This window comes from Mastigoproctus giganteus, chromosome 5 (assembly GCF_048544385.1).
Source record: "Mastigoproctus giganteus isolate SK-2022 chromosome 5, ASM4854438v1, whole genome shotgun sequence".
In the NCBI taxonomy this organism is placed as follows: Eukaryota; Metazoa; Arthropoda; class Arachnida; order Uropygi; family Thelyphonidae; genus Mastigoproctus; species Mastigoproctus giganteus.
Window position 1 is genome coordinate 197,813,277 of NC_143579.1, and position 15,837 is coordinate 197,829,113.

The following is a 15,837-nucleotide window of genomic DNA, read 5'->3' on the forward strand; positions in this document are numbered from 1 at the left end:
TCCTCAGCTTCTCTTCCATTCTTTTGATGAGTGCCCAAGTTTAACTTCCATAAGTGATGGTGGTGAGTATACATTGGTTCATTATTTTACGTTTCAGACAAACTGGGATATTGCTCTTCAATATATGACTATATTTCCTGAATGCTATCCATCCAAAATTTATTCTTCTCTTGGCTTCCAGCCATTTATCATTATTACAGCTAATAACTTGTCCCAAATAAGTATACGACTACACCTTTTCAATTTCTGCTCCTTCAATCATTATTTCCCTTTCTGTGGCATACTTGTTCATCATTACTTTTGTTTTAGCCATATTCATCTTTAGTCCAAAATCCTTACTAACTGTGCATAACTGATTAAGATTTTCCTCTAATTCTTTAGGATCGTGGCTTATGACCACAATGTTATCTGCAAATCTAAATGGTTTAGGTACTCTCCGTTCACATTGACTCCTTTCTGCGACCAGTCTAATCTTCTGAAAGCTTCCTCAAGGGCAGCAGTAAACAGCTTCGGAGATATAGTCTCCTTTTCGAACTCCTTTCTCGATTTTAAATTTGCTACTGTCTTTGTCTAGTCTAATAAAGGAGGTAGCATTCTCATATATTTTCTTCAAAATCATAATATGTGGGGTATCTATGCCTTTTCTTTCCAGTGCCCGAAACATTGCCTTATGCTGTATGGAGTCAAATGCCTTTTCATAATCCATAATCCCTCTCTGTGTGTGTGTACACACACATACACACACACAGTGGATTCAGCCATTTATTTGGGGCAAATCTTAAAAAAAAAAAAAAAAACCAGAACCCAATCGAGAAAATAGCCAGGGTTTACTTTGCTTAATTGGGACCAAATGCCGTTTAATTGGGGCAAGAGACCACAGCACTGGTGATTACCCTACGATTGTCTCCGACCGCACTACGTGGTTTGGTCAGATTTCTGGAGGTCACAACCAGAAAACAATAAAAACAATTAGCAGTCACCTGTTTATTGAGCTTTTCTGTTAGTGCAATCTATCATAAATGGATAGTAAACTCGATCTTATTGAATTTGCGATAATACCGACAGCTGGAATTCTGTGGGTTATTAGAGTGAAATGTGTTTACACTTCCATGACATCTTCAATCATATAAAAAAAATTCATTTTCATAATCTTCTCTTCATTCCGATTTTTAAAGCTTCGTAACTTGTTACTCCGTTCTCACTTGCGCATATCGTGTTACTTGCAATTTGTGTGTGTGCTGTGTTCTTTGTTATTGATTGCTTATCTTTTTACAGTCTTAAATTTTAATCCCCACCCACAAATGTCAGTGAACAGAAATATCAACTAGTTAGTATGTACATATTACAGTACGGATTAATTATTCCGATTATCACGTATCATTTAATTTTTTAATTGGTAAGGTAATAAAGGGTAAATTTGTACTTAATATATCTTTACTTTTATAGCCTGTGGATAACATTCCTCCTATTTTTGCTAATTAGAATCGCTGTTTAATAGAATTAAAATTCAATTCACAAATGTGATCACAATGACCGGCGCTTACTACACATCATATAGCGAATGGTACTTTACTGTGGTGAGTCCATTGTAACTTGATATGATTGTACAGTGAACCAATTGTAAAGTGGGGGGGGTCCCATGTATTTTTAACTATTTACGTGAAACTTTGGATAATTGGGGCAGCCGCTTAATCAGGCCAAAATGCACTAGTCCCAATGTGTCCCAAATAACCGGAATCGACTGTATATCTAATATTTAAAAAAATGTTATAGGAGAGTTATTATAATAATATAATTATAAACAAAATTGCAATTCATAATACAAATTATATATACAGGTAGTTCTCGACTTTGAGTTAATTCGTTCCTAGCACGCGCTTGTAAAGCGGGAATTTATTTCCCATAGACGTAAGGTTAAAAATAGGGGTTACGTTCTCAACAATGATTGATTTATCGAAAGAAATGAAAACGTAGCCTGTAAAATCAAGCAAATTATAATAATAGAGAAATCATTTACGACTTACAAATGTTAAAGAATGTTTATTCTTCATCATCATCGACTAAATGCACACTCGTTGATCACTCATTATTGGCTCGGGACTCGCTGGTTTGTTGCACAAGGAGTTGTCTTCTTCAGAAATGTTTCAAGAGGCGTTTGTTTCCAAGATAATCTTCTCTTTTAATTATAAATTTCACGATTGTATGCATAATCATTTTTAAAGGCACACACAAATTGCAACTAACAAGATTCACGTGGAGTAACAAGTTTACGAAGCTTGAAAAAAAAAAAAAAAAAAAAAGGAACGAAGAGAAGATTCTGAAAATTTATTTACGTTTTTTATATGATTAAAGATTTCAGTAAAGGGAAAACACATTTCACCATAATACCATAAAAAAACCACACAATTCCAGCTATCAGTATTTTCGAAAATGCAAGACGATCGAGTTTACTACCAGTTTATAATTGCTTGCAGTAACAGGAAAGTCCAATAAATTGGGAAGTGCAAATTGTTTTTATTGTTTTATGGTCGTGACCTCCAGAAATGTGCTTTAGAAAACTATCACAAAGGCGTAATTGATTCTTATAATGGAACATATGATAACGATGAAAGTGTAGTGCATTTTAATGATTTGAATTCGTAACTAATACAATTTACAAACCACGCTCGAGATCTTTTATACGGCCTTAAGGTCACGCTCGTGACCTTAAAAATTATATTTTAGAGAGATAAATAGCTTAATTATACAAGGAAAATTTCAACTTCCAGATCTTGAAACGAATTACCAAAAAACAATGTGTTATTGGGTTCACATTACGATATTTTAACAATACGATGGTATCTCTGGAATTGATTAATATCGTAAAGCGGGGTACACTGTATTGTATAGCTACACACGTGGTTTGGAATGTGGTATTTATGAATGTTTAACATTCATTTTTGCAATTAATGTTCATATTTTCGATTTTGTTGATACTTGGGGGAAAAAAACTTGTAAAGCTAGAACTGCCTGTACTTATGTAATAATTTTATTCTTTATATAGCGGTACTAAATAAAGATCAATTATAGATCACCACAAAATTAAAACGATACCATACACATTTTTATAATGAAATAAACATATAAATTTAAAAATAAAGTAACTTAAACCCAAATTACGTAGCATTCCTGGAATGTTGTTGCGGCACCCCGGTTGAAAACCACTGCTTTAGCACCTTAACATTGAGATTCTAAGTCTCTAGTATCATAACTTGTCTTTCAAATTTCTTAATACATCTAGCCAATTTTCATTTGGTAGAATAAAGTTCCATCTACCTAGCCACATATCAAACCATAGTAAGGCAATGACTTCATACAGTAAACTTCCTGCCTGCATCATTATTTTATACAGTATAGCTTCTATAGTGTTTTGAATTGGTTTGCTATTTTACATTTAATATTAAGAAAAGGCCTCAGAAATTAGGCAAGAAATTCATTAACAGTTAATTGGTTGCTCTGACCACACATGAAATGCAAAATAGTTCTCCAAGTCTCTGTGGACCCTACAAGATCAACCAAGGGATTGGCAGGCCATTGATTGTACTGTCTTTGTTTTTGACCAAGGTCTAAACATCAAGTTATAGAAAGGAAAAGGGGCAAACAGTAAATACATAATACAGGTCGACCATCACTAATCTGGTTCCACTGCTAATTCGGACATAATTTCTGTGAACGTAATTTCAAATTTCCCGGGTCAGCACACTGACCTGGCGCTACTGTTTTGGTGCAGTTGGTTGCAGCATCAGCTGTTGGCATGAACTCGTAAACACTGGCAAGACATTCCTACTTGTTTTTCTGCATTTATTATTATAACCTGCTCACATTTAGCCCCAGCCATGGTTCCAATGCATAAAGGAAGTGCCTCTCATGGTGTAAAGCACAAACACCGTTCATTGTCCATAACAGATAAAGTTGAACTTCTGAAAAAACTCGACAGCGGCGTGTCTGTGAGAAGTTTAATTCTGCTTAGTTGTAAATTCCAGCAATTTCTCTCAGTTCCTCTTATTTTAGTAATTTTCTTTTAAAAGAAATTTTTTTTTTTTTTTTACAACACACTTGTACAAACTTGTGGAAAAACACAACACGATATGATGGATAATATAGTGCACTAATGAACTTGTTTTCACAAAATCTTTAACAATGCTGACAAACTTACTGTGTTGTTTGAGAGTTTATTTTATCTCAATTAGTTTTATTGTAGCGCTCGCTGCGTGTGCAATAAACAAATCACAAACAACCGTCATATGTATGCCGTAATAGCATCACACATATGTGGCTGACACGGCTTCTCAAGAAATAAAGTAACCTACTGGGCCATGACAGCCATAAAGAGACACCTTTTTTTGATTTTTTTTACGCGAAAAAACGACAACACTGACATTGCAATATTTATTTTAGAATTACTATCAAATTATTTGCTAAATATTTTTTGGCTCCTGGGGAATTTTTTCATAAACTAGCTTGGCAGTCAACATGTTAAAGGTAGGATGAGGTGGTTAGCTGTTGGATAAACTGCATGTGCTAAAATAACCACCGGTGATCTGGCAAACTCACTAATCCAGCACCCACACAGGTCCCAAACACTGCCGGATTAGTGACGGTCAACCTGTAGTTATATATCACCACTATACAGAAACCTTAATGATAGCTCACATGTGCACCAAGTTAAAAATCTATTGGAACTGAGCCTCAAAGTGTCATTGTAGATCACATGCGGTGATGGTAAGGTTCCTCGTTTCAAGGGTTAAGACACCGATTCCTACCTACTGAAAGTGGCTTAGTGTACCATATTTCCTGCCGTGACTGCTACGTTGGGGAAACTGGCAGAAGATGCAATAATCAGGTCTCTGAGCACGAGAAAGCTCTGTTCGGCGGATGTGGAGCACTCGGTTATTGCTGAGGCCTTCTGGTCTACCCAGCACAACATCGATCCACACCGTGACGTCAAGATTATTGACTGATCCCACCACTACCATCGCCATGTCTGGTTGGAATTGCTCCATATCTCGTGTTGCAGCGATTCCTTTAACCAGAATAGAGCAAGTCGCATCATCCCCTCAATGAGGCAACCATCCTCCTAGCTGACAAACATTGGCACTCACAGCATACCCAAGCATTGCAACTAAAACCACAAGCCTCCACTTCCAATAGCTAATTGTTGTCTGCATCTGTAGCATACTGTTTTCACCTTGCGCAACCACCACAGCACACACACATTACACTTTTGCAATATTGGTCACATCTGAAGAAGGATGTTCCCCGTCCGAAAGCTATTGTGTTTATTACTTTTATTTTTGTTCCTAATTTAACTGTTTGTTTATTAAACGAGTTTTTAACTTCAACCTGTTTTATTTAATCAGTTCCTTCCAAGTGATACTACATTGTTTACATTAAATTAAAGAAGCATTCAACTAATTTAATTAAATAAATGGAATATTCTCATTTTTGTAATCTTTTAATAAGGTCAATTTCCTCCTTTAAATTTTCATCGATTGAGATATATTTATAGGCATTCATAAATGAAATTCTCAAAATTGTTTTTTTTATGTGATAAAGGATCATAAATATATTAATTTCCTGCAATTTTAAAGTTAAATTTAAAAAATTTTAGACTTTGAATTTCTTTAACTTTGATAGAGAACCCAACCTATCATCAATGGTTTAGTCCACTGATGAGTTTGTTTATCATATCAGGTTTTCCAACTAGGGCACAATCATCAACATATCTTCCATACATTTTTAATTTATGGGAAAAAATACTTGGAAATGATTCTATTTTCCATTTCCATAAGATAGAATTCTGACAAATGTTCACTTACATCTCTTCCCATACAGACCCCAAATACTTTATGGTAAAAAAAAAAACATTAGTATGACGCGTAACGTAATTTACAACTAGTAAAATATCTTTAATTATTAATTTAGTCTTTGCACTTAAAGTGTTACCTTGATTTAAAAGCTTGGCTGTACTGCTAATGCTTTCTCTGGATGTACATTAGTATATCTTTACTTATACAAGGATTTCTTTACTTATATAAACTCTAAAAGGAAGGGGATGAATCTGATTGGTCCACTTGACATCGATGGTTCGACTGTTGATGATCCTGCTCAGACAGCAAACAAACTGATTGAGTATTTTGCATCTACATTCACACGTGAGGAATTATTAAGGTTTGAAAATGGCAGAAGGTTATCATATTGTAGCAGGGTGCTTAATGATCTTGTAATAACTGAGAGCAAAGTAGAAGAGAAACTGTTGAAGTTAAACGTAAGAAAAGCACCTGGGGTGGATGGGATCTATCCAGTTATATTAAAGGAGGCGGCAAAGCAACTAAGCAAACCCATAGCCATAATTATGAGAGTATCCTTGGACTCAGGGGAAGTTCCCACGGACTGGAGATGTGCAAATGTATCCACCCAATTCACAAAGGGGGATCGAAGGGTGACACGAGTAATTACAGACCAGTTAGTTTAACTTCAGTTCCGGGTAAAATAATGGAGTCGCTGGTTAAAGATGCATTGCAGGATCGTCTAGACAAGACTGCAGCAATAATTCAGACACAGCATGGGTTTGTTAAGGGAAAGTCTTGTCTGACAAATTTGATAGGATATTATGATGTGGTTACAAAGGAACTGGATGCAAAAAATAATTTTGATACCATATATTTGGATTTCAGGAAAGCTTTTGACACTGTTGCGCATGGAAGACTATTGTAAAAATTGGAGCAGAATGGTATTAAGGGTAAGTTGCTACAATGGATAAAAGGATTAAATGTTATTAGTGGAGTCCCACAGGGTTGGATGTTAGGTCCACTGTTGTTTTGTATATTTATCAATGATATTGATGAAGGTATATCAGGCTTAATGTCGAAGTTTGCAGATGATACAAAGGTTGGCAGGGTTGTTAATGACAGTAATGGCAGTGTACTACTGCAACAGGATCTAGATAATTTGGGCAGATGGGCTAAGAAGTGGCAACTGAAGTTTAACCTTGACAAATGCAAAGTACTGCATATGGGTAGAAGTAACCCCAGAGAAACATACCAACTGTGTGGTACTACACTTAAGGTGGTAGAAATGAAAAAGACCTGGGAGTAATTGTGCAGTCAGATATGAAGTTCTCTGAGCAATGCAGACAGGCTGCCAGGGCAGGTCATGGGGTTTTGTCAATGATATATAGGAATTTTGCTAGCAGGGAAAAGGTGGTGATTATCCCTCTGTATAAGGCAATGGTCAGGCCACGCCTTGAGTATTGCGTACAGGTCTGGAGGCCTCATTTTAGGAAGGATGTAGATTTACTTGAGCGTGTACAGAGAAGGGCAACAAGATTGGTGAGGGGAATGAAGGGATCCTCTTACCAAGAGAGGCTTAAGTTCTGTAAATTGCAGTGGCTGGAGACTAGGCACCTGCACGGTGATCTGATTGAGGTATATAAGGCCTTGAATGGGTTGAGCACGCTGAATTCTGATGGGATCCTTCCACTTGTTCAAATTACGAACCTAAGGGGGCATAATTTCAAATTAAGAAAAGACAGATGTAGAATAGATGTGCGGAAATTTGCCTTTAGCCAGCGGGTGGTTAATTGCTGGAACAAACTTCCATCTGTCGTTGTGGAAGTTGATAGGTTGAATAAATTTAAGGAGGAACTGGACATTTGGAGGGAATGATGTGATTTTTTTTTTTTTTTTTTTTTGGCTGATGCTGCATAAGCTCATACATTTGCTTTCTTGCATCACATGCCACCACTACTACTACTACTACTACTATATAACAATTTTATATATAAAAAAAATTGTCTGTCTCCATTATCTAATTTTATATTACTTATCAAAGAATGGAGATAATCTCTATTCCTTACATATTTATATGAATTCATTAATGGCTTTAAAATATTTACTACAAACTTTGCTAAGCTGGCTGCTGCATTATTTCTGAAACTTGTCACAGGCCTTAAAGGCATACTGTCTTATGTATCTTAATGATATAAAATATACACAGAGAGCATGTCACATATCCCAATAGTTCAGCATACAAGTTACCGTAAGTCTTTACTTCTAATTTTAGCCTTTTTAACTCATTTTCAATATGTGTTTAATTCTATAACAAGAAATAAACTATTCTAATGCTTTATACACCATGTTAAAAACCCTTCACTAGATCCTTATTCACTTGCATAATGAGTCAGAACAAGAATTACAAATTAAACCTGTCTCTAAATGCTGACATTATGTTGCATGAGGCATCTCAAATGCAGTGTCTAGTGTTCTCACAGCGTCTCATTCCCCCGTACCTCTCCTGCCATGCTCCTTTACAACCTACTGAATTTTATTGTTGAAAAGCCCATTCCATGGTTCCCCAGTATTTCTCCCCTTGTTTCTGTTCTGAGAAGGTTCACCAGAAGGTTCCTATCACTATATGCCTGAATGCATTCCAACATATCTTCTGACAATTTCAATCCTTTAGTGTTCCCTTTTTGCTATATTTACACATATTTTTATATATTTATATGCCTTCTATTATGCTCAGGTGTCAGATCTTGGAATCAGTTCCCCATCTTGTTTAATTTTTGGTACTGGATTTTTATCAAGTACAAGATAAATGTTTTTATTCTAAAACATTTGTTAGTTTTTTTTTATCATAATCAGAATTATTTAAGCATATAACTGAATTTCTTTTACCAAGTGCTACATTTAAATTCATCTTTGGTAAGGTTAGAAGTGACTTTTTGTTTTATAACTACTGATTTTGCTTAAAATTTTTTTCCCTTATTTTCATGACTATTTAGTTTTGATTGTGCTTGGATAATATAAGCATTATATGATATTATTTTTTTTGATGCCACACTGTAATTTAGATTATAATCTAATTCTGTTAAGTGATATTTAGAAAGATTTATAATAAATTCAATATAACTAGGTCTATGTATTTGTACCTACAGACTGAGGATGTTGAGTTTTTAAGATGTTTTTCTTGCATCTTTTCTTACTTTTTTTTATCATGTCTTTCACTAATGAAATTAGTATGGAAATATATTCTTTCTTGCAATGATGGTAAAAGAATTTCCATAAAAACATTTCTTCCTTAAACCCTTAATATAATGCAATAGAATTCTCCATGGCAATAAAAAACCCATGGTGCTTCACAGCTTATCCTTTAAAGATGGTATTTTCGAAAAATATTTGTCTTGCCTTTCGAAGAGTATTTGTCTTCTTGTCAGCTTCCTTATTTACCTCTTCTAAAATGATGGCTTCTTTGGAAATGAGGTTAAAAATAAAAAATGTTCTCCAAGTTTGCTCACTTTTGGTTTAAATCTGACAATTGGAAAGATTTTATGGGTCTTAGTTCCTTTGGAATGGCTGCCATTTTTGAGAAGAAATTTCAAGTATGTTAATTTTTATTTAAGTTCTCGCTGATCATGGCTTTCAACTTCTTTAATCCTTTTACTATTACTGGATTTGGTCCTTATGTAAGACTTGATTCACTCATAATGGCATTACAATAAGAAAGCATTTTTCTTTCTTTATTTATTTTCAAAATCATCATATTAAGTCATTATTTACATCATATAAGTCCAAAAGTAAAGAAACAATACAATTCTAGTTCTTTATTACACTTGAGGCATAGCCCACTAAGGTATATACAACAAAGGGAGGAAAGAAATCTCCATATTCCACTCATAAATTATACTTGGTTTACATATTTTCTTCATTACCTATTGACAGTCTTGACATTAAACATAAATCAGGAATCAAATCAAAATGAGCTTTAAATTTTTAGTAAGAAAGTAGCAAGCAAAAAAATATACTTACCTTGGCACATAAATAAAGGAGATTAACATCAGCATCATAAAATGGGAAAAGCACACCATTGCTTGTATCTAAGGTTTCTAAAATTATTGGTTCCCCAAGAGCACTCTAAAATTATGAAAAAAAATATATTACTATAAGTAACAATATTAAACGATTGAGAAAAATAAGTGATTCTCTCTCTAGTATCTTACTAATGTAGTAATATATTACATATAACTGAGCTTCCCAAGATCAGATAATCCATTTCCTTGCACCTCTCATTTTTATATCTATTTTTAGGAAAATAAATGAATCCTGAAAACCTAATTCGTGAATCAAGTCTAATGATTCACAAATCAACGAATTCAGGTCTTGGGTTGACCACTCATTTAAATGAAGACTGGGCTCCTCTCCAATTAGTCATCTCCAGTAGCAATTTTTTGTCAGCACCTGCTATTTTTTGTCAGGCTATTTTTTGTCAGCACCTGCTGACAAAAAATAGCCAAGATTTTTTGTCAGCAGGTACAATCACTAAAAAGGTGCCAATTGCCTAATGCTAACCTACCGTAATGATTTCGGCATCAGAGGGTACAATGTACATGCTGACCCTATCTTGGCTATGCCACTGATATCTCCCATATTTAAATCCATCTGCTAAAATATTTAGAACAAGTCTAATGTTAACAAGTATCTTCTTTTCTTCTCAACTTTCAACCCATGCATGATACTAAGTACTATAGGTTCTAATACCTTTCACGCTGGGGGTTTGCATAAAGGAAAAAAAAAAAAGGCTTATCAACTGTGTAAGATGTGAAGAACAGAAAAGTAAAGTTGCTTAAATTCTTTACAGACAGCAACATAAAGAAAGGAGTGATAGGAGGGAAAGAAAGTATTATGCATATTGCTTTTCTCTTGATGTTGGATAAAGTACATTACTAATAAATTGCATTAAGTTTATTTATAGCAGAAACACTGCATTATTTTTTTGCAATATAACAATTTATTTGCAATCTAACAATTTAGAACAAAACACTCAAAATTTTATAGAAAGCTTCTGCGGTCACGGAAGTGTACGGACACACCTGCACGAAGCTCCACTTGATGATGTAAACGGCGGACAATGATTGACAACAATATTGCGATCTTCGATTTAGGCAAGTATTGCAACATGGATTTTTCAGGTTTTAAGAGTATCACAGATGAAGGTAAGTAAATTAAGTCGGGCAAGAATAGTTTTTGTGATTGTATTTGCCTATTTTTGCTCTTTTGAGAGTGTTTTTGCTCAGCGCGATCGCTGCAGCTTTAGCGGTAGCGAGCCCACTGGCATAGCCACTGATTTGAGTACATTTCAAAAGTCCAAAAATTTTGAATATATTATACTTCAAACTGCTTGCGATAAGGTTATTTTGTATGGAAAAATAAAATACTAGTGACAGAACTTATACTTAGTTTATAAGATAGTTTTCTTTGTCTATAGGCGTTTCCCGCCAAAACTGGAAAATCGCGATTACTGATTTCTAGTGGGCCTACATTGGAAATAAGTACCTCAAACTACTACTTAAAACGTCAGAAATTGACTTATTGCTACGAAAGTGAATTTAATGCAGAAATTATGGCTGAAAAATCAAATAATGACAAAATTCTGGACAATGACTTAAAAGACTCCTCTGAAAATGAAGCTAGAGTGCTCAGGGAGAAAGCCCCTGTTAGAGGAAAATGGTAATGAACTGGATAGCTGGCCTCCTGGCCTCCTCAGTATTAAGAAGGGCAGGAAAGGAAAAAATCAAGAAACAATAGAAATTCCAGAGAAGCAACAAAAGACAGAAGAAGAACTAAAACTAGACTACCTAACAAATTTGACTGACCCTATCAAACAGGCAAAGGAAACCAGAGTGTATCTAGAAGAATATATGCACAAGCAAACCAACAGGATTACTTCTGCAATTAGGCTGCAGATAGTGAACTGTTGGTCACTACTTGAGCAGCGCCTGATTGAATTAAACACAGAGAACCAAGTGCTAAAATCAAAATTAGAGGTTACAACTGAGGAGGAGAACAACTATAAAACAATGAACACATTAACCTATGCCCAATGTGCAATGGTTAATGGTAAACAGGACATAACTAAAGCAAAACAAATAGCTAATAAGCAACCTAATATAAACAAGGAAAGCAACATTATTATTCTGAAAGCAAAAAGTGACTCTACCCATAAAACCAGTGAGGCAGTTAAGGACACAGTGGTAACAAAGTTGAGACCTCATCTGAGAGAAATAAAGATAAACAACATGCGGAAAATCAGGAATAACGGAGTCCTGATCAAGTTAGCAAGCAAAGAAGATCTAAGAAAAATATAAAACCATTCCGAGATGGAAAAACTGGGCTTGCTCCCTGAAAAACCAAAAGGGTTGTTGTTATTTGGTTTTTAGGGGCATTAGCAACTAAGGCCATATTGCTCCGGTGCGGTGGTCATTCCCTGACCTTTCCGCATGCTCCGTATTTGGTGTTGACGGGCTTGAACCCCGGTCTAATCAAGAAGCGTGTGCTACGCACTGCTGCTCCTTCCCACCTGGCTACGGAGGCGCCTAACCAAAAGGGAAAAACCCTAATATTATAATCTTTGATGTGCCTGTGTCAGTAATAGAAAAAGAATTCATGATGGATATCTATTTCAAAAACTTTAACAATGAAATGAGTGAATGTGCTGCTGAATTCCTTCTAAAAAGAGGAACCAAAAGCAAAAGTAATGGATTATTTAACATAATAGCAGAAATTACACCTAAAAATATGGAAGGTATTGTAGGGACAACAGAGAATCTATGCTGGCTGGACCAGTCATAGATTTAGGGAACACTTCCCTATCCAAAGTTGCTTTAACTACCATAAATATGGTTACATTGCCAGAGAGTGCATCAGAAAGAACCTGTTTGTGGTCACTGTGCAGTAAGTGGCCATGATTACAAAAATAAGTCTCAGCAGCCAAAATGTGCTACCTGCAAGGCAGCATGGCTGACTGACTATATACATAGTATCAGGGATGATAAATGCCCCAGTTATAAAAAAAAAAATGGCAATACTTATTCAATCTAGGACCAACTATAGACCAGATTCAGCCTGGTCTGTACTTGTTAACAGGAGAGACTGCTTCTACAGGGATGGGATACACTTAAATAGAAAGGGTGCAAGAATGTTTGCTGATGCTATCGAGGCAGTGTTAGGTGGGTCGGAAAACTGCTAGATTAGGGGGGGGATACAGGGACTAATAGATTAACAGTAGCCACTGGCAGAGGAGAAAGTGATTCTTGCATTGCTTCTATTGGAAAGGGCAGCAGCCTGGAAAATAAGATGCAGGATATTTCAGAGACTGCTGGAAATCAAGGGGGTACAAGTAAACACATGGGTTGTGTTCGGGTGGCTAAGAGGAAGAGCAGGTGCATGTATACTTCTGTGTACACCAATGCTAGGAGTTTGGTAAATAAATTTGATGAATTTGAGGTATTGCTCAAAACATCAAAGGCAGATATTGTTGGGATTTCAGAGACGTGGTGTCACACAGATATAAGGAATGCAGAACTGGAATTTGGGGAGTACAATGTCTAGAGAAAGGATAGACAGGATAGGAAGGGAGGAGGGGTTATGGTATTAGTTAAGAAACACATAAATTCCAAGGAAGTGAAGCCAGTCGACATCGATGGACAGTGCAGTGTCGAGTCAGTTTGGTGTGACATAAGCATTGGGAGATCAAAATTGAGAGTAGGAGTGTGCTATAGGCCTAATGACTCTGATGAGTATAATAAGAAACTTTACAGAGAAATAGAGTGGGCCAGTAAATCAGAGAGTCTTATAATGGGGGATTTTAATTTCCCAGATATTGACTGGAATTTGGGGGCTGGTCACTCACACACTAGCAAGGCTTTTGTGGATTTATTGGATGATTGTTTTTGACTTCAGCATGTTCGGGAGGCAACTAGAGGGAGTAATACTCTTGATTTGATTATCAGTAGTGATTCTTCATGCATTAAGAATCTGCAGATAAATGAACCACTAGGTGGCAGTGATCACAGTGTTCTGAAGTAGGATTTACTCAAAGAGGTAACTACCATTAGGGGTAAAGGGAAGGGGTATTGCTTTCGTGAAGGTGACTACGATGGACTGAGACAGTATTTAAATTCTATAGAGTGGGATCAACTGATGATGTTACCAACAGCAAATTCAAAATGGGAAGCATTCAAAGAACTTATCTTGGAAGCTACTAGACTTTACATACCAACTAAGAAATATTGTTCAAGGTTTAGGCCTAAATGGATGTCAGATGAACTAATGAGGCATATGGCAGAGAAGAAAAATGCATGGGATACATACAAATTAACACGTGACACAGATGCCTATGATAGATACAAGTTGATCTGTAACCGAGTTACAAAGGAGGTTAGGCAGGCGAAGGCAGATTACGAGAAATCCTTGGCAAGGGAAGCGAAGAAAAACAGCAAATAGTTCTTTACTTATGTACACTCTAGAAGGAAGGGGATGAATCAGATTGGTCCACTTGATATCGATGGGTCAACTGTTGATGATCCTGCTCAGATAGCTAACAAACTAAATGAATATTTTGCATCGACATTCACACATGAGGAGTTATTCAGCGAGGGGAATGCCAGAGGTGTATTCAACTCTGGCAGTAAGCTAGAGAATCTTGTAATAACTGAGAGTAAAGTGGAGGAGAAATTGTTGAAGATAAACACAAGAAAGGCACCTGGGGTGGATGGGATCTATCCAGTTATATTAAAGGAGGCAGCAAAGGAAGTAAGCAAACCCTTAGCCATAATTATGAGAGCTTCCTTGGACTCAGGGGAAGTACCCATGGACTGGAGATGTGCAAATGTGACCCCAATTCACAAAGGAGTATCAAAGGCTGACACAAGTAATTATAGACCTGTGAGTTTAACGTCTGTTCCAGGAAAATTAATGGAGGCACTGGTTAAAGAAGCACTGCAGGATCATCTAGACAAGACTTCAGTTATAGCTCGGACACAGCATGGTTTTGTTAAGGGGAAGTCTTGCCTGACCAATTTGATTGGATACTATGAAGCAGTCACAAAAGAACTGGATGCAGGGAATAACTTGGATATTATATACTTGGATCTTAGAAAGGCTTTTGATACCGTTGCACATGGAAGACTGCTGCACAAATTGGAGCAGTGTGGCATTGGAGGCAAATTGCTGCTATGGATAAAGGGGTGGTTGAGGGTGAGAAGACAGAGAGTGGTAATCAATGGACACTGCTCATCGTGGACTAATGTTATTAGTGGAGTCCCTCAGGGTTCAGTATTGGGTCCTTTATTGTTTTCTGTATTTATAAATGATATTGATGGTGATATATCAAGCTTAATGTCCAAGTTTGCAGACGATACGAAGGTTGGCAGGGTTGTCAAGGACACTACTGACACTATGCTGCTGCAACAGGATCTGGAAAGGTTGAGCAGATGGGTTGAGAGGTGGCAAATGAAGTTTAACATTGACAAATGTAAAGTACTACATATGGGAAACAGCAACCCCAGAAAAAAAAAAAAAAAATCAACCCACTGCAGGATGGAAGCCTCCTCAACAATTCATGCTGAGGGAAATGGACCATAATCTGCCATGCTGGTCCAGTGCGGGTTGGCAGATCTACCGTATTCAGCAGTCAGGGGTTTGAACCCCGGTCTACTCAAAGAGCGTGTGCTACTGCACTCCCGCTCCTGCCCACTCGGCTACGGAGGCCGACAGCAACCCCAGAGCAACGTATCAACTCTGTGGTACTACACTGACAGTGGTAGAGAATGAAAGGGACCTGGGGGTGGTTGTGCAGGCAGATATGAAGTTCTCTGAGCAGTGCAGATGGGCTGCAAGAGTAGCTCATGGTGTATTGTCAATGATATATAGGAATTTTTCTAGCAGGGATAAGGAGGTGATTATTCCCTTGTATAAGGCAATGGTCAGGCCACACCTAGAGTACTGTATACAGGCCTGG

General features: G+C 36.6%; 1 protein-coding gene across 1 annotated transcript in view; it reads right to left on the bottom strand.

The window, feature by feature from the left end:
- LOC150085985 (coronin-1C-like) overlaps nt 1–15,837 on the bottom strand; it is a 239,686-nt gene that overhangs the window by 122,474 nt on the left and 101,375 nt on the right. Inside the window, exon 6 of the mRNA XM_090374319.1 lies at nt 9,849–9,953. Within this exon, the coding sequence (XP_090230445.1) occupies nt 9,849–9,953 (105 nt within the window). The remainder of the gene's footprint in view (nt 1–9,848; nt 9,954–15,837) is intronic.